Raw genomic sequence first — 24045 nt, forward strand, 5'->3', positions numbered from 1 at the left:
CTGTGATCTGTCCTACTCTGACTGCGATCTGCTCTTGTCAGAATTGACACGAGGCATTTAAAGGGTTAATGTCTGCGATCAGTGATAGTGCGGATCGCATATGTTACCGGAGGGTGTCAGCTGTTAGAAACAGCCAGCACCCGCATTGTATGGAACGGGATCGACCCCGAACCCCTCAATACAAACCCTCAACCTCCATGATGTAACTTTATGTCATTGAACATTAAGGAGTTAAATTCTAAGATTCGCTTACTTTTTCCTCCAGCATTGTGGAGGTTTACTCAATGGGCTCAATAAAAGTCGTGGATGTTTCATCAGTTTGCTATTGGTTACATTGTATCTATGTTTGGGAGTTAAATAACAATCATAGTACACTTTATTAGTAATCAAAGCAGAAATGCAGGGGATTCCAAAGGGTTCACTTACTTCTTGTGACCACCCTACATGCTCCTACAGTCCTCAGAGCCGGACTCTCCCCGGAGTCACCCGAGGCTCTGGCTGGTGACTGACATAAGCAGCAGCTTCCTGTGTTTGCTGCTGCAGAGAAAAAGGAAGAAGCCTGCGATGTAATCAGGATGTGGCTACATGACACTCTTCTAGTCCCTGCTGCACAGCCATGAACCCCGAGGAGCAGACTGTCACCTGGCTCATCTCTCTGGGGGTCCTCAACTCCCCCAAGAAGAACATCTGTGACCCCCAAGACTTCCTAAAGTCTTCCCTGAAGGATGGGGTGGTGCTGTGCCGGCTGATGACCCGGCTGCTGCCGGGCTCCGTGGACAGGGTGAGCGTGGGGCAGACTACGGCAGCGGGGCTGTGCGCGTACTTGTTAGCTCGTTGTTAGTACATACCGCTGGGATCTGCAAGCAGGAGGGAAACGCCCTGATCGGTGTAGATAATGCCCTAATCCAGGTAGGGAGAACATGCACCGAGCTCTCCAGGAACTACAGCTCTCAGCATGCAGCTGTCATGGGATGCTGCGAGTTAAAGGCTGATCAGGCTGGGAAAGTTTACTGAACTTTTAAAACTTTGAAAAAGTATTAAAGGAGCATTACACTTACATAACTGCTAGAATCAGCCAATCACACAGGTATGGGCTAACGCCCACGGCTGGATTACTGCTGCGTTTCACGTTTCTATTGAACCTAATACCTCAATATATTCGTGCGGCGGAATTTCGCCGCATGAAAGAAACCGCTGCATGCTCTAGTTGCCGCGGGAATACGCGTGGTCGGCTTCCATTGTAGTCAATGGAAGCCTGCCGTCACGCTATACTTCTACTGTAGCACAGCGAAAGTATCGCATGATTACACATCCCCGACCACCGCCGGCTGCGTCACCCCACACTGTCGGCGCGTGACGCGCTGTACTGCGCATGCGTGCTGGCTTGACATACGGGACGCGCACAGCAGATCCGGAGAGGTGGGTATGGGGGGCGCCATGACGGACTCTGCTGCGATATTCCGCTGTGAAGTCCGTCACGGCCACATGCGTGAGGCCTTAGTCCGGGTGTATTCACACTAAGGGACTTTTCACACGGGATGGAATTAGTCGATTTTTCTGTAACTTAATGGTATCCCCATAAGGCTTGAATTGCGCACCTTCTAGAATCCGCGCAATCCATTGCTTCAAAACTGCACGATTAAATTGTGTAGTGGAAAAGCTTTTGACGACACCTTGCGCAATTGTTGTGGATTTCTAATATACAGGAGAGGTTTACAACTTCGCAATTAGGCCGGCTTTACATGGACGTATTTATGTGTGCAATACGCAGTGAGCAGAAGCCTTTGATCGCAATGAATTTGTTCAGATGCGCATATTTTGTGTTCGAATTTCGGCAGTGCAAAAAAACCCAACATACTCTATTTCGTACATATTTGCGCACCAAAAGTTCCTATGTAAGTCAATGGGGGGAGGGGTGCACAAATGTGGAAGGAGATGTGTGAAACACTGCGTAATTCTGCTGCAAAAAGAGCACATCTGGAACTAGTTAGCCATTTCTATCAGCGCATTTTTTGCTGCGCGCAAATGAGCATGCCATGCGGTCAGAAAAAGTGCAGTAGAATACACTGATATGCATGAAAACGCCTTGTTTGTTACGCTCTTGTGAAGGTGCAACAAAATCCACACTGAGGGCTTCTTCAGACGGGCGTATATCGGTCGGGTTTACACACCTGTCACAGCCGCGGCTGAGAATCACTGAGTTTCTCCCATTGCTTTAAATGGGGTCAGCGATCCTGCCGCCAGCCACATTGAAAACCATGGGCAGTGCGAGGCAAGTGCAAGATAGAACATGTCATGCGGGGAGTAATCACTCCTGTGTATAACCCCATTTAAAAGAATGGGGTTCATATTTGCGTATCTCGCAATGCATAAATCTCGCACAATTTTCTCGCTGTGTAAAGTCAGCCTAATTATCAAAGATCCGCATCTGCGCTTTATCCTGCGGACAATTATTTCCTGTGTGAAAGGCACCTAACGATTGTCCTGCGCAACTTCCATCCAATTGCAATGTGAACAGAACCCCCATGGGAAAATAACCCATTTTTTTCGATAAGCTAATTTACATGAGCACTTTTTTCACTCCCGCCGAGATCGAAGTGCGAGACGGATAACGCACAGCATGTCCTATTTTGGGCCAATTCTGTTTAAGAATCGCCCTTTATTTCCTATGGGATAAAAAAAAAAACAACGTATTTTTCTCGCAGACACATCACACTCGCATAGAAAATCACTACAACATCGGTCCGAGTTCTTAGGCCTCATGTCCACAGGGAAATTAGGGCCTGCACGGATTCTCCATGCAGAATCCCGCAGTGGGTCCCTCCTTTCCCGTAGACATGAGGCCATAAAATCAGAAATACTTACCTGTCCGGACGCTGCGGATCTCCCCTCTGTCACGGCCGGAACTTCTCTCTTCGGACCGGCAGATGTGTTCGGCGTGCCGCGCGTATGCGCCGTGCACACTTTTTTGTTTTTAAGTGACTGCTTTCCCGCGGTCCCGCGCTATAGCAGAAACACACCGGACGGCTCCCATAGGCTTCAATAGAAGCCGCGGGAGACCCGCACTAAAATGGAGCCTGCTGCTGGTGTTTTCCCGCACATGCAATCTGTGCCTCAGGGGAAAATGACATCCACAGGTATTTCATTACCTGCGGGTGTCTAATGCATCCCTATGGGGTGTGGATCATGCGTGCGGTTGATCTGCTGCGGATATTTTCCCGTGGACATGAGGCCTTAGAGTGCATTCACACGGGCCAGTGCCATATTGGTCAGAGAAACTCAGACTGATCTCACACTTGCAAACCACAGTTTTCCTTTGTGAGTGCGATGCATTTTGCAACAAAATAACACAACGCGGTATATGCAATTCTTCACACGCGTGAAAATTTCATGTTGTTCCATACAAGCGCAATGTGATTTTTTTTTTTTTCTTTCTCCTATAGGTAAGAATGCATGATTCTTGACCAGAATCGCCCAAAAATAGGACATGCAGCTTTGCTCCTATCTCGGGCCGTTAGTCTGAAAGAAAAATTACTCTTATGTATAAAATTGAAATCCACGTGTTCTTTTCTCATGTCAGTTCTGTCCATATCGCAATCAGACAGAACTTGTGTAGGAAAATCGGTTGCGTGAATACATTCTAACACGGGCAAGAAAGCGTGTGAGTCTTTCTATTTGTGAGACACACAAAACCCATGTGTTGTAACAACTAGAGATGAGCGAGCAGGCTCGTGTAAGGCAGATGCTCGAGCGAGCAGGCTCGTGTAAGGCAGATGCTCGAGCGAGCAGGCTCGTGTAAGGCAGATGCTCGAGCGAGCAGGCTCGTGTAAGGCAGATGCTCGAGCGAGCAGGCTCGTGTAAGGCAGATGCTCGAGCGAGCAGGCTCATGTAAGGCAGATGCTCGAGCGAGCAGGCTCGTGTAAGGCAGATGCTCGAGCGAGCATCGGTCTACTCGTCCGACCAAATGCTAAGGGGGCGGGGTGGAGAATGAGAGAGATCTCTCTCTCTCGATCTCTCTCCCCACAGCTCCCCCCCCCCCCTCGCACATTTGCTCGGACGAGTAATCAGTTACTCAAGAAGACCTATGCTCACTTGAGCATCCGCCTTAAACGAGCATGCTCGCTCATCTCTAGTAACAACCTATTGGTTGTTTTTTGCATGGGTGATTTTTCTCTTGAAGCGATGCTGCTGGTCAGAAAAGTCGCAGTCTGCCTCTATTTTGGGCCGTATTGCCCATAATTTTATTTTGGAGCAAAAAAACATTTTTGCATCGAGCTCGCATGCATATGCAATTTTTGTGCACATGCGATGAGGTTTTATTTATTTTTTGAATTTCCCTATCGGAACAATATGCAGTTTTCACGTGCGAAAGAAACATCGCATTTTTCTTTGGAAATGTACTGAAATTGTATGTTAGTAAGCCGGTATCAGTCCGAGATTCTCAGACTGATATCACGCTCGCCCATGGAAATCCGGCCTTAGGAGAAGCTCTGAGCTGGAGAATGGGAGATAATGGAGCGATCATGAGGCCGACACTTGTATGAATGTCTGTCACTAATACCGCCTCTTCCCCGCCTGACATGGCGGATAGCCGGGAACAATGCAGTTTATTAATGAAGGATGAACTAACGTCCCTTTTAGTTCTGCATGGCCGCTTCCGTGTGCTCTCCTGTATTACTTGTATGTTTTCTGCATTGGCGATGGCACGAAGTCAGGAAGCTTGTACTGAATTGTGAGCACCGTGTTTATGCAAGTATTAACCCAATAAGGACACATTCCTAAACACGCCACAAATTCCTCACTGTGGAATATCCTTCTATCTGCAAGTGAATTTGTTTCAGCATTCAAGGAGTGGGAATCATATCCCATATTTTACACTAGTTTAATAAGTAACGCATTTAAAGGGGTTTCAGATATATGGCTGATATAATACCCTGTTTCCCTGAAAATAAGACATACCCGGAAAATAAGACCTAGCATGATTTTCCAGATTTTTTGAGAATGCAAAATGATTTTTCAGGCTTTTTGAGGATGCTTGAAATATAAGCCCTACTCCAAAATTAAGCCCTGCTAGCAGTTAATTAAAAAAAGTCAATTTAAATAGTGTCCAGGCAGCTATATATGTAAAAAAGTTAAACCTTTTTGAACAAAAATTAATATAAGACACTGTCTTATTTTCGGGGAAACACGGTACTACTTACTCCACATTGAATTTATGCTGAACTTTGAGTTGCCAAAGTTCTAACAAAGTTCTTGTTAGTTCATTTTTCTACATGGGCCTTCCATAGAGATCAGTGGGTGTATGATGTCCGTATAGACTGCTATATGGATGAGCAAGGATACATTCACATGGCGCATTTCAGCATGTATTCCGTTCTATTGTGTGCAGTGGGATTCCACGTCATAAAAAGAATCAGCGTGTCAATGTCGGAGAGTTTCCACATGGAGGCTGCAGTAGGAAGCCACAAACGGATTATCCCTGATGAATGGATTTAAGGCTGGATTCACACAAACGTATATCGGCCGGGTTTTCACGCCCAGCCGATATACGGCGTCTCTCTCTGCAGGGGGGGAACCTGGAAGAGCCGGGAGCAGTGCTCTGAGCTCCCGCCCCCTCTCTGCCTCCTCTCCACCCCTCTGTAATATTTGCAATGGGGAGAGGCGGGACGGGATGGGGCGGGGCTAATTAGCAGAACAAAGCCCTGCCCCTGTCCCGCCTCCTTTCATTGTAAATAGTGCAGAGGGGTGGAGAGGGGGCAGGAGCTCAGTTCCTGCTCCTGGCTCTGTTATACTCCAACCCCCCCCCCCCCCCCCCCCCCCCCCGCAGATGAGGACACTGTATATCGGTGGATTCAGACGACCATATATTGGCTCGGTTTTCACGCCGAGCCGATATACGGTGTCCTCATCTGCAGAAGGGGGAATGGAAGAGCCAGGAGCAGGAACTGAGTTCCCGCCCCCTTTCTGCCTCCTCTCCACCCCTCTGCACTATTTGCAATGAAAGGAGGCAGGATGGGGCGGGGCTAAGTTCCGTGAATTAGCCCCGTCCCGCCTCTCCTAATTGCAAATAGTGCAGAGGGGCGGAGAGGAGGCAGAGAGGGGGCGGGAGCAAATTGACATGCTGCACATTTATAACCTGTACCGTAGGATTTATTTACACAGCGTGTGGGTGAGATTTGGAAAAATCATTTTTCAGGCCGAATGCACACGGCCGGGTCGGATTCTGCATGCGGGATTCAACCCTTTGCCCGGCTGGTGATCCCTGCGTACCTGTCCGGATTCTTCATTATATGTATTGCAGATGTGTCGGCCAGTGTACATGCGTAGTACAGATTATGTAGGCAATAATGCGGATTCCGCGACCTTTGCACAATGATGATTGGACTTCAATGGAAGCCGCCCACGCGGAGTCTGCGCTGAAATAGAACATGCTGCGATTTTCTCTCCACGAGCAGGAAATCGCAATTGATTTCCGCTGGTGGATAGGGAAAAGCGATTTTTCAATAACATGTTAATGGGCAGTATTTGCTGTGGAGGCAGACGCCCGCTCCGGATTCCGCAATGCAAATACGCCCGTGTGCAGGCGGCCTCACTTTACTGGTACTGTCAAAGGCTATGATCTTCTATATGAAAAAGCACTGCAGCATATTTGCAACGAGTGAACAGACCCTGGCTGACAGCCGCGGCGGAGGTTTTACAGAGTTTCTTCCATTGCTTTCAATGGGAGACCTTGCATCACGGGCGCCGTGCACATGGTGTGATGCTGCTGTCGGCCCCATTGAAAACAATGGGCGCTGCGATGCTAGAGCTAGCACAAGACAGGGCTTGTCATGGTTCGATTCCTGTATCGCATCGCGGTCCCATGCAGAAAAAAAAGTGCTCATGTGTATGACCCTACTCACCCCACGATTTTCTTGCCCGTGTGAAGCCGGCCCTAAAGAGGTTGTCCGATTACCAGAAATTCCTGCCTCAAAAGGACCCCCCCCTGTATTAAAATAATAAAAGTGAACTATATTTACCCTTCCCCAGCTACCGGGATCCAGTGCTGTAGTCCCGCTGTGGTCCCGGTGATTGTCATAACCAGTAACGTTACAGGAAATCAGGGAACCGCTGCATCCAATCAGGGGCTGTAGCATTACGTTCCTGAACTCCTGGCATCATGGCCCTTAGGATGTGAGCGTCAATGTCAGGAGAAGGAGCAGAGATGCCGCAGCAGTCCCCTAATTTCCTGTGAGATCATCTGTCACAACAATCACCGGGACCACAGCGGAGCTGCAGCGCTGGATCCCAGCATCTGTGGAGGCGGAAGTATAGTTCACTCTATTATTTTAGTACAGGCAGTCCTTTTGAAGCAGGGTTGTCTGGTAACTGGACATCCCCTTTAACAAAAGTATAGCCAGGATACTTCACGTTCCCCCAGGACAGGGGTGCACAACCTGCTGATCGGGGCTCACAGGCAGTTTGCAATATCATTCTGTGCAGCTTTTTTTGTGGCCGCTCACATGTAGATTCCATATAAGAGAGGAATGGCACACGGCTCAGGAACGGACACGTACTAATGGTGAACTGTAAAGTCATCTATGGGTCCACCATATATCAGAAGAATTAGGACCCCTCTATGTCACTCCAGTAAGTAGCAGGAGGGGGCTGTCTATGCATGCGGCTTGCTCCATTGTAGTTTATAGGAGTTGTGAAATGCTGGGCAGTTACAACACCCATCATCTACAACCAACAGAGTCACACGCATGGCTTCATGCTCTCTGGAGTGATGTATGGGAGAGAAGGGACCCCCATTCCCATGATCAGTAGGAGACTTGGAAGTGAAACTGGCACCTATCAGACATTAACGGCTTAAGCTTATGATATGCTGTAAATGTCTCAGATGGTAATAGTCCTTTTATTGCAGCCCTTGTAAGCGCTTCATTATGACAATGTGGTCCTCAGACCAGAAAAGCTTGTGGACCCCTGCTGTAGAGACATGGCATGTAACCCCTTGGATACACGTACTGCACTGGGGTCCTGTGGATGTAGACAACTTGTGCCCACAAGGACTTACAGGGGAGGGGATGGAGACACTGGGTGGGGTAGAAGGTGCTTCCGTTGTTGAGGCATTGGGGTTAGACTTAGACTGGCTGCAAACAACCAGATTTCAATTGTGGAATCGGTGACCGTTACCCGCACAGACAATTCATGGTATTCCGCACCCATTAAAAGAATAGAACAGTCGCATGTCTGCTTAGATGATCAGATAGCAATTTCTGCAAGCATATTTAAAATTGCAGCATGTTCCATTTTTCTGTGGACTCCACAAGGACGGCTTCCATTGAAATCAATGGAAGCTGTCCAACCCGCAGCCCATTCCGCAATTGACATTGCAGATAGGCCATGGGCACCCGTATCATCGCCTAGCGACAAAGTGGGAAAAACAACATATTTTTAAAAAATCTGTACTGTGCATGACCGACGTCAAGCTTCCACGGTCATCTGAAAATGCAGGAAAAGAAGGTACGCAGAGCTGTTGGCCCGGGTCAGAGCTGGATTCCGCTGTAGGTTCCCGCATGCGGAATCCAACTTGCTCGTGTGCAGACGGCCTTACTCTGGGTTGCAGGCTCATCTGAAGATGTAGTTTTCAGGTTCCTTTTGAAGATTTCCCAGATGATGGAGAGTCTGATGTGTTGGGGTAGCGGGTTCCAGAGTTTAGGTGACGCACAGGAGAAATCTGGAGATGGTTGTGTGAGAAGCTCACTAGGGGGGAGTAGAAGAGGAGGTCTTCGGGACTGGAGGGGGGGTATACGAATTGGGAAGTATCAGGATTTAGATCAGAAATGAATGGAGGGGGCGGGTTGTAGACTGGATGCTACGTGTGGGGAGGTGTTGGGAGGTGAGATGAGATATGGAGGGGACAGGTTGTGGGCTGGATATTACATGTGGGGAGGTGTTGGGAGGTGAGATCAGAGATGTATGGAGAGGGTGCGTTGTGGACTGGATGTTACATGTTGGGAGGTGAGATCAGAGATGTATGGAGGGGGCGCGTTGTGGACTGGATGTTACATGTGGGGAGGTGTTGGGAGATGAGATCAGAGATGTATGGAGGGGACAGGTTGTGGACTGGATGTTACATGTGGGGAGGTGTTGGGAGATGAGATCAGAGATGTATGGAGGGGACAGGTTGTGGACTGGATGTTACATGTGGGGAGGTGTTGGGAGATGAGATCAGAGATGTATGGAGGGGACAGGTTGTGGGCTGGATGTTACATGTGAGGAGGTGTTGGGAGATGAGATCAGAGATGTATGGAGGGGGCGCGTTATGGACTGGATATTACATGTGGGGAGGTGTTGGGAGGTGAGATGAGATATGGAGGAGACAGGTTGTGGACTGCATATTACATGTGGGGAGGTGTTGGGAGGTGAGATCAGAGATGTATGGAGGGGGCGCGTTGTAGACTGGATGTTACATGTGGGGAGGTGTTGGGAGGTGAGATCAGAGATGTATGGAGGGGGCGCGTTGTGGACTTCTTGTATGTTATTGATAATAATCTGGATTCTCTGGACAACAGGCAGGGATTAGCAGGGAGGAGAGGCAGGGGAGTGATGGGGAGAGGTGGATAAGGATGCAGGATAGATTGGAGGGTACAAGTACATTGGATGGGAGGCCAGAGGAGGATGTTGTATTAGTCTAGCTGAGATTTGCAGCATTTATGCTGTGGATTTGCTAAGGATGAATACCATGGCAGATCTGTGACAACATCCGCATGCCTCTCATTAACAGCATTTACTCTGTGCTGTAAAATGCCAATAATTACAGTTCTAATAATCTGCTCAAGTACTAACAGCTCCAAATAAATCACATACACCGAAAAAAGTGCCCTATATTTTATGGACTGTCCAGGAATTTCCGGCTGGTTGGCAGCTTTGCCATAGAGAATACGTCCGTAAGCGCACTCTCTCACATTGCATTCAGAAAACGTGGCATTTTTGAACACATTGTGCAGCGTTTTGACAACCCTTTTTAACGCACCCCATCATTATAATGGGATGCGCTAAAAAACGCAAAAATGCTGAAAAATAGAGCAGACAGAGCTCAAAAATTGTTTGTAACAGCGCAGGTCTGAGAAGCCCCATTAATGTCAATGTGAGCACTGTACCGCGTTTAGCACGGCGCTCTGGATGCCGCGGTATAAAGATGTGTGTTAGACTGACCTAAGGCTGTGTTCACACTTGCTGGTTTTTTTGTGGTTTTTAATTGAGGTTCATCCACAAGTAAAAAATGCATTAAAAAATGCATGCAGCTTTTGAAAACCGAATGTATTCGTAAAAACTACATACGGTTTTTGGATGTGATTTTTTTACTTGCGGAAGAACTGCAATTAAAAACTACTACTTAGGGCTCAACACTGTGATTCATGCAGCCCCTACGCCCTGCTGGCAGAGATTGCGTACGAGCTGCGATAGGCATTGCACATGCCCGAGACTCCGATATCACGGACATACACACGGTCACTTTTTTGTCTCAAATTCCCATATGGGCCCAGAGAAGTCTATGAGCGACTATTACAGGTCTGTACGATATAGATCTGCTCAGTATTTCTCAGTGTTGTATCCATTACTTATGATGTGAGAAGACAATGTGCGGCTTTAACAATGTACATCTGCAGAAAAGAGGAAGTTAGATTTTCTACAAAGCCACATGGCCGTTAATTAAACACACTCTGAAATCCAAACTTGAGCTCCACCTCTGCTGTGAGCGTCAGCGCCCCGCCTGTACATTCCTCATCTATATACAGTATTGGATCACTTCCTGCAGCTGCTATAATAGTATACCAGGAGTTGGCTGTACAATTCTGCACACATGTGGCTTTGCACTAAAACCGCAGGCGTATACAAGGTAAAGATAGGGTAGAGTTCAGTAGGATTCAAGCCTCTACCCAAAATATCGCCTGAAGTACAATGCCACAGAGATTTTCGGAACACTTGTGCGCCTCCTCCAGATACGACCCCTTCTCTTCCGCAAGGTGCGGTGTCATGAGTCTCCTCTTTATCTGTGGAAATAGGCCCGAGGCGTTCAGAAACTTGCATAGAGAGACTGCCTTCTGGTCCACATAGCAGACACTGGGGGATTGAGGTTCTCAGAGTGGGGCGCTCACAAGGCGTAACGGCATCCAGGGCTGAAACTCAGAAGTCTAAAAAAAAAAAGTATCAAGTAAGAGAGTTCCTGAAAGTATATATAACTTTTTACATTTTCTACAATTTGTATGGGGTAGGGCAGATAATGGTGCCAAAGAAATAATTGTCAATCTGGAGCTTGTCATGTTATGCTGTGGATTTTCGCAGGTAAATGTGCAGTAAGGCCCGCTTCATGCGAGCGAGAAAATCAGGTGATTTTCGCACAATTTTCAGGTGATGCGAGAGTCAGTAAAAAGCAGATTATGGCCTCCTGCACACGGGCGGATTTCCCGCAGAATTTCCACCCGTGGAAGCTGCCATAGGATTGTGTTAGCAAACGCAACCCTAGGCAGACGGCCGCGATTTGTCCATGCGAAATATCGCGCGGCAAACAAACCGCTGCATGCTCTATTTCTGTGCGGGCCTCGCAGAGCCCCGCACAGAAATCTCACTCCCCGGCCACCGGCTCCAGTCTGCGCATGTGTCGGCTGCCCGGCAGCCTTCACATCAAACAGCCGAAGCCGCGGAAGCAGGTGAGTACGCGTCAGTCCCTGCAGGGGCGCGGGACAGATCCTGCTGCGAGAATTCTCGCAGTCGGATCCGACCCGGCCGTCTGCAGGCGGCCTATGAAATCAGTGATTTACAATTGTTTTGTTCCATTAGCGATGTTCTCACTGATGTGATGTTGACGGAGCAAAAAATTGTGGCATGCTCTATTTTCTGCGATGTGCGATTATTTATTTATTTTTATTTTTTTCAATCTCAATGTTTCCCTCTGAAGCCTTCCTTTGTGTTGCACACATCGCACGAAAACATGGTTTTCATGCTGTGCGATGCACCTTTTACAGTAGGAAATCCTACTGTTTGAGCCCTAAAATAAACCCTACCTGCGTGAAAAAAAAACACAATACATCACCGAGCAGGCGCTGTCTGTTAAGTGCACTTCTCTTCGCAGGTCCCTGGCACACTTTTTTGTAGCTCCCCCCCCACTGCTTCCTGCTCAGGGTTTCAAAAACCCCGCTTCCATGAAGCAATGGCTCTGATTAGCTGAGCCGCGGCACTCAAGAACCAATCACTGCAGCGCTTTATGAACCAATCACAGCCATAGCATTGAATGGCTGTGATTGGTTAATTGAGTGCTGCAGGGATTGTCTGAACCGCGGTGCTTGCAATCAATCGGAGGCGGGGTTTTTGAACTTCTGACAAGAAGCAGTGGGAGAAAGCTACAAGCAAGTGTTCCGGGGACTTGCAAGGAGAAGTGCAGCTGAGCAGACAGTGCCTGTTAGGTGATGTGTTGTTTTTGGTTTTTTTTGTTATGCAGATAGGGCTTATTTTTGGGGTAGGGCTTGTATGTCATGCCTCCTGAAAATTCTGATATTGAGTACATGTAAAATTCTGCCGTGGTTTGTATAGGAATCTGTAGCAGAAAAGGTCACCTTCAGATGTAAAAAAACAAAAAAATTAACTTTTAAATGTCCTACCTCTCCAGTACCATTACTTCGGTCCCCATCGCTTTGGTCCTGCAACTCCTGCAGGGGTGACATGAGTGGCATGTCACCTCTGCAGGTGCTTTTGGGACTGTAGCATCCGGAATTTAAAAGGTGAATCCTGTTTTTACATTTCTTTTATATCCTTCTGTATGCTTTTCTTTGCATTGTGGTCAATGGTCAGCGCTTGCCACTGTATGTCTATACAGTGGCATACGGCAGGGAAAACTAGACGACATGCAATGTGAATAGAGCTTTATATACACTAGTGTACTGACTGTTAGGAACCCAGTGTAGACGTATGCACTATAAGCTAAATGGATTTATATTGTTGGTGAATATAGTCTATGCACGAAAAACACAAGCTTGTATCTATAGTTCTTCACTGCTTCCTTCCAGAGGTGCTATATCAACCTACCAGACATGACCTATGCTACCCATATGCCATAAATGTAATTAGTTGGAATACCACTTAAAATTGAGCTAAATCCTTTACATTGTGCTACTGTGCAATGACCTATGTCAATTCCTCATAGTTTATAAGATCTCTGCTGGATGTCAATGAATGGAACCATTCATGTTTACATTTAGAGAATAGAAACCTTTACAGACTTAATATTTCTAACTGCTGGTTTTGCTATTACTGTATTCAGTTAACCATCTGATAGCTGAACCTCCTATATGAAGTTAGCCAAAGACATAAGATAAGGTAGGGATTGGCTGACGTGTGTGTGTCTGTGTGTGTCTGTGTCTGTGTCTGTACTGATGGTAGATGTCAGGTGGAAGTGAGCTCATACATGTTGGACTTCAACATGCCTGATGCTTTGTTCCTCACTCATAGAGGGAAGTCTCATGTCAAGCATCTGCATCTGAAAGGTCATCCCATGTAAAAGGGCCCTAAGACACCACATGCTGATCTGACAGGCGAGCGCTGCTCATGTTGCCAGTACTGGTTAATCAGGGCACCTGAAGTGCTTTAAGGCTCTTTTAAATGAGCGAATGACGTCCTTGTTCGCCCGTGACCTCTGTTTATTTAGGCAGATATCGTTCAGTCGTTCACAGTTGCTGCAATATACGGTGTCTGAAGGCGCCCTTACACTAATGCATACTAATTAATGTACACTGTACATCAGGCAGTCAGCAAAAGTGGTCTGGCCATATTTATTTCTCCAGGCCCAGAGGGTCCTTTAAAGGAGATGTCCCGCGCCGAAACGGGTTTTTTTTTTTTTTAAACCCCCCCCCCGTTCGGCGCGAGACAACCCCGATGCAGGGGTTAAAAAAACCACCCGCACAGCGCTTACCTGAATCCCGGCGGTCCGGCGTCTTCATACTCACCTGCTGAAGATGGCCGCCGGGATCCTCTGTCTTCATGGACCGCAGGGCTTCTGTGCGGTCCATTGCCGATTCCAGCCTCCTGATTGGCTGGAATCAGCACGTGACGGGGCGGAGCTACACGGAGCCCCATAGAGAAGAGGAGAAGACCCGGACTGCGCAAGCGCGGCTAATTTGGCCATCGGAGGGCGAAAATTAGTCGGCACCATGGAGACGAGGACGCTAGCAACGGAGCAGGTAAGTATAAAACTTTTTATAACTTCTGTATGGCTCATAATTAATGCACAATGTACATTACAAAGTGCATTATTATGGCCATACAGAAGTGTATAGACCCACTTGCTGCCTCGGGACAACCCCTTTAAGCGATTCCTAAAAAGAAATTCCTATTAAATAGTTCTTAATTTTCAGTTCATGGAATACATTTCCAACTGTTGGAATTGATCATTTTAATTGCTATAGACGAGTGGTCTTCAACCTGCGGTTCTCCAGCTGTTGTGAGACTACAACTCCCAGCATGCATAACAGCTAGCAACTGTCAAGGCTTGCTGGGAAATGTAGTTTCATTTTAGCTGTAGAGCCACAGATTGAAAACCACTACTGAAGTATCAGTTATTACAACTATTATTGGCATGTCTATTGTCCTTCACAAGGGAAAACTATGAAACTTTGCTTTCTGTAGAACTACAAATCCCATACATACCCTTTTTTATATATGGTGTGAGAAAAATGGCTGCAATTGCTTGCTGGTACTTGTAGTTCCACACTAGTTAGGGTGGTTTCACATCTGAATTGGAACCTCCAGTTGGTGGATCCTTCACAAATCCACACAAAATACTAGAAGAAAAAGTGCTGCATGCTGCAGAAGAAATGCCAGGCAGCTGAGCGGAAAACAAAGGGATCCCACTATAGTCAATGGGGTCCGTCCTGCACTGTTCAGTGGCCAGGGAATTCCCTTTTCCTGCTCCCCAAACACAGCAAGAAACCAGAACCCTGAAAGCAGATGTGAAACCGCACTAAAAACAAAGAGCTTTGTTGTTTACAAACAGAAGGGTAAGTTTATTTGCTTTGCTAAACATAAAGCGATACATTTTGGCACATCTGAAGCAGGACTTGTACATCTGCATTCCGAGTGATACAATGTCTCATTCTTGTGTTTCTTCCCTGCACCTCCTCGCTGAAGCCGTAGATATAAGATTAGCAGTCATTGGTAGCTGTGTAGAATCTGCAATTGGTGAGTTCTTTGTGACTTTCTTATTGGCCAGAGGAATTTTCCAACCCAGTTTGCTTTCTCTTCCTGTCAGTGAATGTATACACTGTAGTTTGCTGCACTGAAGGGCTGCTCTGTGCCACAAACTGCCACATACAAGGTCAGTGGATGCTTTCTAGGAACCTCCCGTTGCTCTTTAGTTGCTAATGTTCTGTATAGACTTTGCAGGATGTGTGATAATTGAAGAAATGGGTCCTAGATGTGCCTAACAAACTCCGCTTTGTGCTGCAGGCATCTGTAATGTGAGGCAGTCTGCATCGCCGGGTGTAATGGAAGTTTAGAGAATGTTTCTCCCTAAATATTTCCCAGTAAAAATGAGTTTTTACTTTTCTCTCTGTTGTCAGCTGCTAGCATATTCTGCTCTGCTATTTCTTAGGGTCCGATTACACTGAACGATTTATCGGTTGGACGAGTGAACGGTGTCAGAGTTCACGTAGACAGCCTGTTTATACAGACCGAAACATCATAGGGTCATCCAAACGAGAAATCGTTCAGTCGTTCAGATTCGCTGTAGAAGTGAATGAAAACGACTGAATGATCGGTGTTTAAACCGAACGATTGGTGAATGAGACACAGAGGATTTTTATGTCTGCGTAATATGACTGATGCACGAAAAGCGAGCGGCTTACTTGATTGCTGACTGCATTTACAATGAACTATTATAATAAATTTTTGCTCATTTGTTTGATTTTTAAAAAAAATAATCATTACTAGAGATAAGCGAGCTCGAGAAGGGCAGTTACTCGAGCGAGCCTCACTCATCGAGAAACTGCCTTCTCCCCCTAAGGGGGGGCGGGGGTGAGTGGGGGGGAGAGATAACCCTCGGAGGAGAAGGCAGTTACTCGAGAAGAGCGACCCTCGGAGGAGAAGGCAGTTACTCGAGAAGAGCGACGCTCGGAGGAGAAGGCAGTTACTCGAGAAGAGCGACGCTCGGAGGAGAAGGCAGTTACTCGAGAAGAGCGACGCTCGGAGGAGAAGGCAGTTACTCGAGAAGAGCGACGCTCGGAGGAGAAGGCAGTTACTCGAGAAGAGCGACGCTCGGAGGAGAAGGCAGTTACTCGAGAAGAGCGACGCTCGGAGGAGAAGGCAGTTACTCGAGAAGAGCGACGCTCGGAGGAGAAGGCAGTTACTCGAGAAGAGCGACGCTCGGAGGAGAAGGCAGTTACTCGAGAAGAGCGACGCTCGGAGGAGAAGGCAGTTACTCGAGAAGAGCGACGCTCGGAGGAGAAGGCAGTTACTCGAGAAGAGCGACGCTCGGAGGAGAAGGCAGTTACTCGAGAAGAGCGACGCTCGGAGGAGAAGGCAGTTACTCGAGAAGAGCGACGCTCGGAGGAGAAGGCAGTTACTCGAGAAGAGCGACGCTCGGAGGAGAAGGCAGTTACTCGAGAAGAGCGACGCTCGGAGGAGAAGGCAGTTACTCGAGAAGAGCGACGCTCGGAGGAGAAGGCAGTTACTCGATGAGTGAGGCTCGCTCGAGTAACTGCCTGTACTGAGTGTACTAGCTCATCTCTAATCATTACGTGTAAAAGGGCCCTTAGTATTATCTCCTCAAAGGCTCCTTCACACTGGCGAGAAAAGTGTGAGAGAATTGTGCGTTGCGAGATGCACAAATATGAAACCCATTATTTTGAATGGCTTCATTCAGACTTGCGATGTTTCCCTGCATGGCACCGCGTTGCAATGCGATGCAGGAAACACATTGCAGCATGTCCATTCTGTTTGCGATATCCCTCATTGTTGTCAAAGGGGCCGGCGGCAGCAGCACTGGCCCCATTGAAAACAATTGGAGAATAGCGCTATCTCCTGCTGCGGCGGAGATGAAGGGAACCCTGCAGGGATGCAAGGCTGTTTTCAGATAAAAATGGCTCGTATCCAGGGGTTACCACATGTTCTCAATGGGGACAGCAGTGCTGGTCCCATGGAAAACAATGGGAGAAGATCGTGATCTAGTACAGCGGCTGTGACAGGGGAACCCCTGCAGTGATGCAAAGTGGTTTCCTTGTGAAAACGCCTTGCATCCAGGGGTTTTCAGGACTGCGTTGGTGATATCGGGTCGTGAATCGTGGCCCGATATCGCCCTTGCCAGTGTGCAGGAGCCTTAAGGGGTAACTAGTCTGACAACTGATATGACTGCTGTTACAGCATCCAGAGTGGTTGTCATCCAGCTTTAACAGACCTGTGGCAGATTTATTCCACTATGTTGTCATTTACCTTCCCCCTATATCACTGCATTGACAGATTTGTCATTCAGGAGTCTGGAAATGCTGGGTGACAGCTGTATTATTTATTGTCACTGGCAAGGGAAGAAATAGATCTAGTCAAAGGGGTTAATGTCTTTTTGTAATATCTCTTTTACACGGGCCAAGAATCTCACGATTCTCGTTTGCCCGACAAAACAAGATGGTGACATCATCACCAGTTCGTTCGGGCGTCCCTTTTAGACTGCATGATCGTCGTTGAGAATCGTGCCGTTCTCGCTTACGTGTCGTTCACTGCTTCACATTCTTATGTGAAACCTTGAACAATCACTGTTTTAACAGCATAAGTGCTAATTTTAATGCTGGCTGAAACTGAACGACAAGGGAGAACCTCGCGGTTCTCGTTCGTCGCTCAGTCATTTTCAGGACGATAATCGTTCCTTCTAAACAGGGTATTAGATGGGTCCCCCAATGATAAGCTTACTGTAGGGTGTTGGGAGCTTTAGCTGTCAGTTGCAATTTGTGGAGAACATGGCTTCAATTTCCCTACAGCGCCACCACAGGAAAAATGAAGCATTGCACAGTTCTCTTTGAAATCAATGGACTGCCCATGTAATATATATACAGGATGCCCCCCAAAATGTTTACATTCTTCAAATGATTATAAAGCCCGTGTTGATTAACATACAGTTCATTCAGGCATACAGAAATGTAATAGTTGTTTTTTTTTAATTGTATTTGTCTTTTTGCCAATGCCTGTTTTCAAAATGATGACCGTTCTAGTTCAGGCGCTGCAGATAACGCAAAGCAATGGAATTGCAAAAACACTTAATCATTGGTAGAGCATCCGACTTTTAATCTGAGAGTTCAGTTTGCTGGTCAGGCGTACTTGTTGATTAAACCAAACTGTTATTTGTCTTTGTTAACCGTAAGGCAAAGGGCAAAGCTTTAACCCTTTGCAATCCAATTTTGGATTCACGATTTCCTAGGGGGTTTTCTCTTTCTGCCATTATACAATGGCACCACCTGCTGGCTAAAGTCAGTACTGTGTTATTGGACATGCTGGAGAGGCCCCTGACAACAGAGCGGCCTGTAATATACAGTAAGAATACCCTGCCGGACGTCTTCTGACATCAGAAGCTGTACAGCCTTCAATCAGATTGTCTTTAGACGTCAGACAGTGGATTGGAAAGGCTTAAACACTTTGTACAGTCTGATTGGCTTCTAGTAGAGATGAGCGAGCACCCAAATGATCGGGTCCGCTTTATTCGAGTCGAGCTTTTCGTAAAATTCGAGAGCTCTACTCGAGTAACGGACCTCATTGACTACAATGGGAGACTCGAGCATTTTTGTATGTGGGACGCCGGGTCCTGAGTTTTTTTTTTTATTATTGGTTCGTGTGTCTCCCCCTCTCTCTTTTAGTCCCAGAAAATCCATTTAAAGGGAACCTGTCATCATCTTTTAGCCCCATAGACTATTTTTTTCCCCAAACTTTTGACTTCTGAATTCAAAAATGACCCCAGTTTTTCTCGATCACGTTAACTTTTTAAGCTAAAGGATGCCCTCCATTTTTTTCAAAAAACATACATGATGTACATACAATGGAAAATCAAAAACTTCCCTGAATGTAATGTTTATTTAAAGTTCTCTTATCCATACAATGGATACTTTGGATGACGTATATGTTGACGTTTTGAGATTTGATTCCGTCTCCCCGGCTCTTCTGTATCTCTTATCCTGGGTGGATTTTGCATTGTGTGTCTGTTTCTAGTATTTATAGATGTAGTTGTGATAGTTTAGTCAGCCATGACTAAGAACTCTTAAGTGAGTTGGTAACTCTGCTGTGTCCAAGTAAACTCCATCTTCCTTATTTGCATATTACCCAGAGGAGCATGCATGGCCTTATAAGTCTCCTCACTCACCTTTTTGGTTCTGCATAAAGGGTCAAGCAGTGATTTGAAGGAATGCTGCCATCCAATAGGTGGCGCTGCGGAGGTATTGTTCCATCTTCCTTATTTGCATGTGAATTCTGTTGTGCTTTTTAAGAAATTGTTATAATGAAGGATTTTATGGAATCCTGATGAGAGCTGGACTTTTGGTTTTTGGTGTGTCCTGCAGATATGCCATAAGTATAATGATAATAGCCTTTAAGTATTCTTGCAGCCCTTGGGAGCCACAGAAAGGTAGTCCACATGCAGTCCCAGCACCACACTCTTCGGAGGAGGCCGTAGCTCTTTCATTTTACCTCGGTAGCAAAAGAAATGAAAGCTGCGTTGTGATTGGTTACTATGGGCGACAAAGGCAAATCTTCCTGTAGCCCGCTCTCTGCCCAATGGTGTTCTTCCTGCATCAGCAAATAGTTATTGTGGAAGGCTATATAAGAAATGGATTATTAAGGAAATGTAAGAAGCCTTACCTGACAAGTACCCAACTACAAAACCACCTGCTAAACGTTGTATTCAGAGCCCGGTGCAGAAATGGTGTGAAACCGGGTCTGCCACAAACAGGAATAAACCAAGGCCTTCATCAGTCCAACGTTTGTAACAATCAGCAGTTGATTGCAAATGGCCCTCAAAAACCAACCCGGAGGCTTTTCCTGCAGGCTGGTGTATCATGAGTGGCGTATTGGCAAGTGCTGAAATCTCTGAACCTGAAACCATACAGAATAACGGGTGCAGGAACTGAAAAAGCTCAACAAAGCTATGTGGTCGCTGACTATGATTCCTAGACGACTTTCGGAGCCGTTGCTGTACTTTATGGAGGATGAAGCATGGTTTCATTTATCGGGTCAATTCACAGAGTATGAGGTGCTCGTCTACTGAAAACCCCCATCTGACTCATTGGTGAGCAGTGTTTGGAGCAGGAATAGTGGGCCCAATTTTCTTCCAGTCGGCTGTGAATACCGCCCTTTATATGTCTGAGCAATTTTGGAACCAACTGACAACAGCAGAAAGATTGTACAGCTTGTTCCAACAAGATGGGGCAACATACAATACCTCCCACAACTCACGGGCAGGGGTGCATAAACTATTTACAGAGGCACAAACTGTGAGCAAGGCGTTACGGCCACCATGTTCCCCAGACTTATCCAGATGCAATTTTTATCTGTATTGGAAATTTAAAGCAGAAAGTGAACACCAATAATCCACATATCCTGGATGAATGCAAGGAAAACATCGCAAACACTATCTGCAGCATCACTGTTGAAGAGCTGCAGGTAGTATCAGCCAACATGTTGAGATGTGCCCAGACGTAAATGGAAGTGCACGCGGACTACTTCCAGCAACTGTTGTAACATGCGGTAAAATCAATAAAGCTTTGAAAAAAGCAATCCGCTTGCTTATTATTCTTGTTACAGTATTGTCAGAGGTGGGCTACTTTTCCATGGCCAACCCTGAAGTTTATAACTACTAGTTATCATTGATATTTTTTTTTTTTTTTACTAAGGGAACCATGTACGCCTAATGTTGTTTAGTACAAGTTCGCATCTGTCATACACTGTGCCATTATTTTTTTAGTAAACTGCTATCTGGAATATTCTTGGGTTAACTGGATATCTGGTGGTAAGACACTTATCTGTAATTGTGTATTTTTCTTCTGTTTTTAGTTTGTTGCAGAACCAAAAAGTGAAGCTGACTGCCTTGAAAACATCCGTGAGTTCCTAAAAGCTTGTAGCTCTCTCCGTGTCGAGGTGAGTGGAGCTATCACTTACCCTTCCATTATGCATGAAGCTGCTCTACAGCTGGATGGTTGGTAACCTCAGAAGACTATGCTTGTTCAAGCTACATTAGGTCATCCATGTATGCAGCTTCTAGGTCAGTGCTAAACGCAAGGAGTTTAGGGTCAGGCTAAACCCCCACCCCCAAAATCTTACTTAGAGGCTAAGTAGGTTTCTTTATAGTAGACCATCCTGTAATTTTTGGGCAGGGAATAAATAGGCATACTCCCCACCTTCAGGCTCGGTTCACACGGTACAGGTGTGCTGCGGAAATTCCATGTGGAATTTCTGGGTGGCAAATCTGCCCCGTCTCCTAATCCCGGGATTAGCCAGCCATGTGGACGAGATTTTGCAAAATCCATTGCGGCAAAGCCAGGCGGAATCGGCGATGCGGCGCGGAATTGACAGCTGCAGCATGTCAATTCTTTTCCTTTTTTTTCCCGTTGCTGCCTCACTCTTCTTTATGGGGAGAGAAAGCCGCAATGGAATGCTGGCGGCCGAGCTGCCCCAAAAGCTTTTGAAGCTGCAGCTCTCCCAAGGAAATTTTGCGGCTTTTCAGTGTTGCCAAGTAGCAAAATTTCCGCGGAATTTCCATCCCGTGGGAACCCAGCCTCAGTGTCCCCCTTCCCATCCAGTGCAAGAGCTCTGGTCCCAACCACTCCAATCCTGGATGAAGCTCTGGTGGTCCTGTATCCACTCAGCGAATCACAGGCTTCAGCACTCACATGCTGTTCATGGCAGAATTGCATCTGAAGCCTGTGATTGGCTGAGTGGTCACATGCACAATTAACCCTTTCCAATTCAATTTGTATCCTAATTTTCCTAGGGGGCTTACTCTTTTTCTGCCGTTATACAACGGCGCTATCTGCTGGTTAAAGCCAGTACTGCATGAGGTGACACTTTGGATAGGCTCCAAGAGCAGAGAGGCTGCAAATATACAGTAAGAGAACCCCGAAGGACGTCTTCCAACATCGGAGCTGTACAGCCTTAAATCATAATGTCTTCAGACGTCAGACAGTGGATTGGAAAGGGTTAAAGGTATGTGACTGCCAGAGCTTCTTTCAGGATCAGAGCGTAGGGGACCAGTGCTCCGCTGTGGGATGGTAGGGACACTGAAGTAAGGGAGTATGCCATATTTCCTTATTTTACACTATTCCATGCCCCTTCAAAAAAAAATGTCTTTTAGCCCCAGAAAATCCTTTTAAAGGGAACTTGTCATAATCTTTTAGCCCCATAGACTATGTTATGGGGAATGGGGAGTCCGGGCGGCTGTGTTTCATACTCATCAGGCATCCTGTTCCAGCGTTGTCTACTGCTATTAAAGGGGTTATCCAGGCAGTGATCGCTGGGATACACCAGGGTCAGAGCAAAAGCACTTTTACAACCCCTGTGTAGCGGCCAGTACCCGTAATTGCAAGCACAGTTCTCATTAAAAGCAATGGGTCCAGAGCCTGCAATTACAAGCGCAGATCCCATTGACTTTAATGAGAGGGGAGCTTGCAATTACGGGCACTTGCCGTTACACAGGGGTCGGAGGAGTGCTTCCGCTCTGATCCCAGTGGCTGCTTCCTGGATATTTCCTTTAAGTCTGTCGGCTTCTTAAAAAGTGGCTAGGAAGGTGAAAAAAGGGCAATACATCACATTTTTTCGCAAATGAACAAATATAAGCAACTATTTAATGCCAGAATTACGGTGCACACCCAGGGGTGTAACTATAGAGGATGCAGGGGATGCAGTTGCACCCGGGCCCAGGGACCTTGGGGGGCCCATAAGGCCTCTCTTCTCCATATAGGAAGCCCAGTACTATGAATAAAGCATTATAGTTGGGGGCCCCGTTCCAGGTTTTGCATTGGGGCCCAGAAGCTTCAAGTTACGCCTCTGGTTGTGCCCCCATGAAGTCAGCACCCCAGTAGCTTTATTCTTTCTGTGCGCAAACCTCCCATAGAGATGAATGGAAGATGTGTATGCAGAAAGATTCAAACTGCTGGTGCTCGCTGGTTTCACCGTTGTACAGGTCTGGAACAAGGCGCCAGGGAGCATAAAACACAAATCCCCGGGCTCCATCTTCACTCACCTTTTGAGCCCATTAACATAGTTTATAGAACTGATGGCAGGTTCCCTTTAACCTTCATCCTATTATACTGACAGATATCCTATTCAGACGCCTCGGAATTCTTTGTTGTCTGATAAATTGTATGTCTGTATAAATATAATATTGCAAAGTTCAAAAATTGCCAAAAAGTGCATCTTTTGCTTGCTGTTCTATCAGTTCTAGTTGATGGGCTGTTGTGGCTTGTCAGAGGAATGTGTCTGATATGGAACGACCATATATTTCGACTGACTGATTATCTCTAGTTCTGCATGTTGGTGAAGAACATTCTATTTTTTTCTTTATGTAGCAGTTTGTTCCCTTTTATCCTCTCAAGTGCTAAAGACTCGTGTAAAGTATAAAGTGAATCGAGAGTCTAAAAAACATCAGAAAACAAAAAACTCACGCGTTGAGCACATTGTAAAATCTATGAGTTCCTATCTTATTAGACCTGAGCCGATTTAAGAGAAACTTCTCATCTTTATGCCATACTATCTGCAATAATGTCCTGAAGTAACGTGTCCTGTGGCCATATAATAAACTACAAAAAGTTATAGAAGGGCTTCCTGAGTGGTTCTTCCAGAGGAGGTGCTGCAAAATTGCTAGAAACCAATCACTTGTTCTGTTATGTGCAGCCACAACAGCTGTACTTTGCATGTAAATTACACCATGTAACACTTTTTGTTCCCAGGTTGTAATCCTTAAGGCCCATTTAGACCCAACGAGAATCGCTCAAAGCCGTCTTTTGAGCGATTCTCGTTCTGGCTTAATGCAGGGACATCGTGCAG

The 24045-nt window shown here is 46.5% G+C and overlaps 1 protein-coding gene across 4 annotated transcripts in view; it reads left to right on the top strand.

Moving 5' to 3' along the window:
• Nucleotides 1-532: 532 nt before the first annotated feature.
• ARHGEF6 (Rac/Cdc42 guanine nucleotide exchange factor 6) overlaps nucleotides 533-24045 on the top strand; it is a 118031-nt gene continuing 94518 nt past the window's right edge. For 3 of the 4 annotated variants that reach the window (XM_066581815.1, XM_066581816.1, XM_066581818.1), the window contains exons 1-2: nucleotides 533-781; nucleotides 21058-21141. In XM_066581815.1, the coding sequence (XP_066437912.1) occupies nucleotides 617-781; nucleotides 21058-21141 (249 nt within the window). In that variant the 5' untranslated portion in view covers nucleotides 533-616. Of the gene's footprint in view, nucleotides 782-15286; nucleotides 15353-21057; nucleotides 21142-24045 lie in introns of those variants that run through there. The other variant, XM_066581819.1, reaches the window with a different exon arrangement.

Source organism: Eleutherodactylus coqui, chromosome 10 (assembly GCF_035609145.1).
Source record: "Eleutherodactylus coqui strain aEleCoq1 chromosome 10, aEleCoq1.hap1, whole genome shotgun sequence".
Taxonomy (NCBI): domain Eukaryota; kingdom Metazoa; phylum Chordata; class Amphibia; order Anura; family Eleutherodactylidae; genus Eleutherodactylus; species Eleutherodactylus coqui.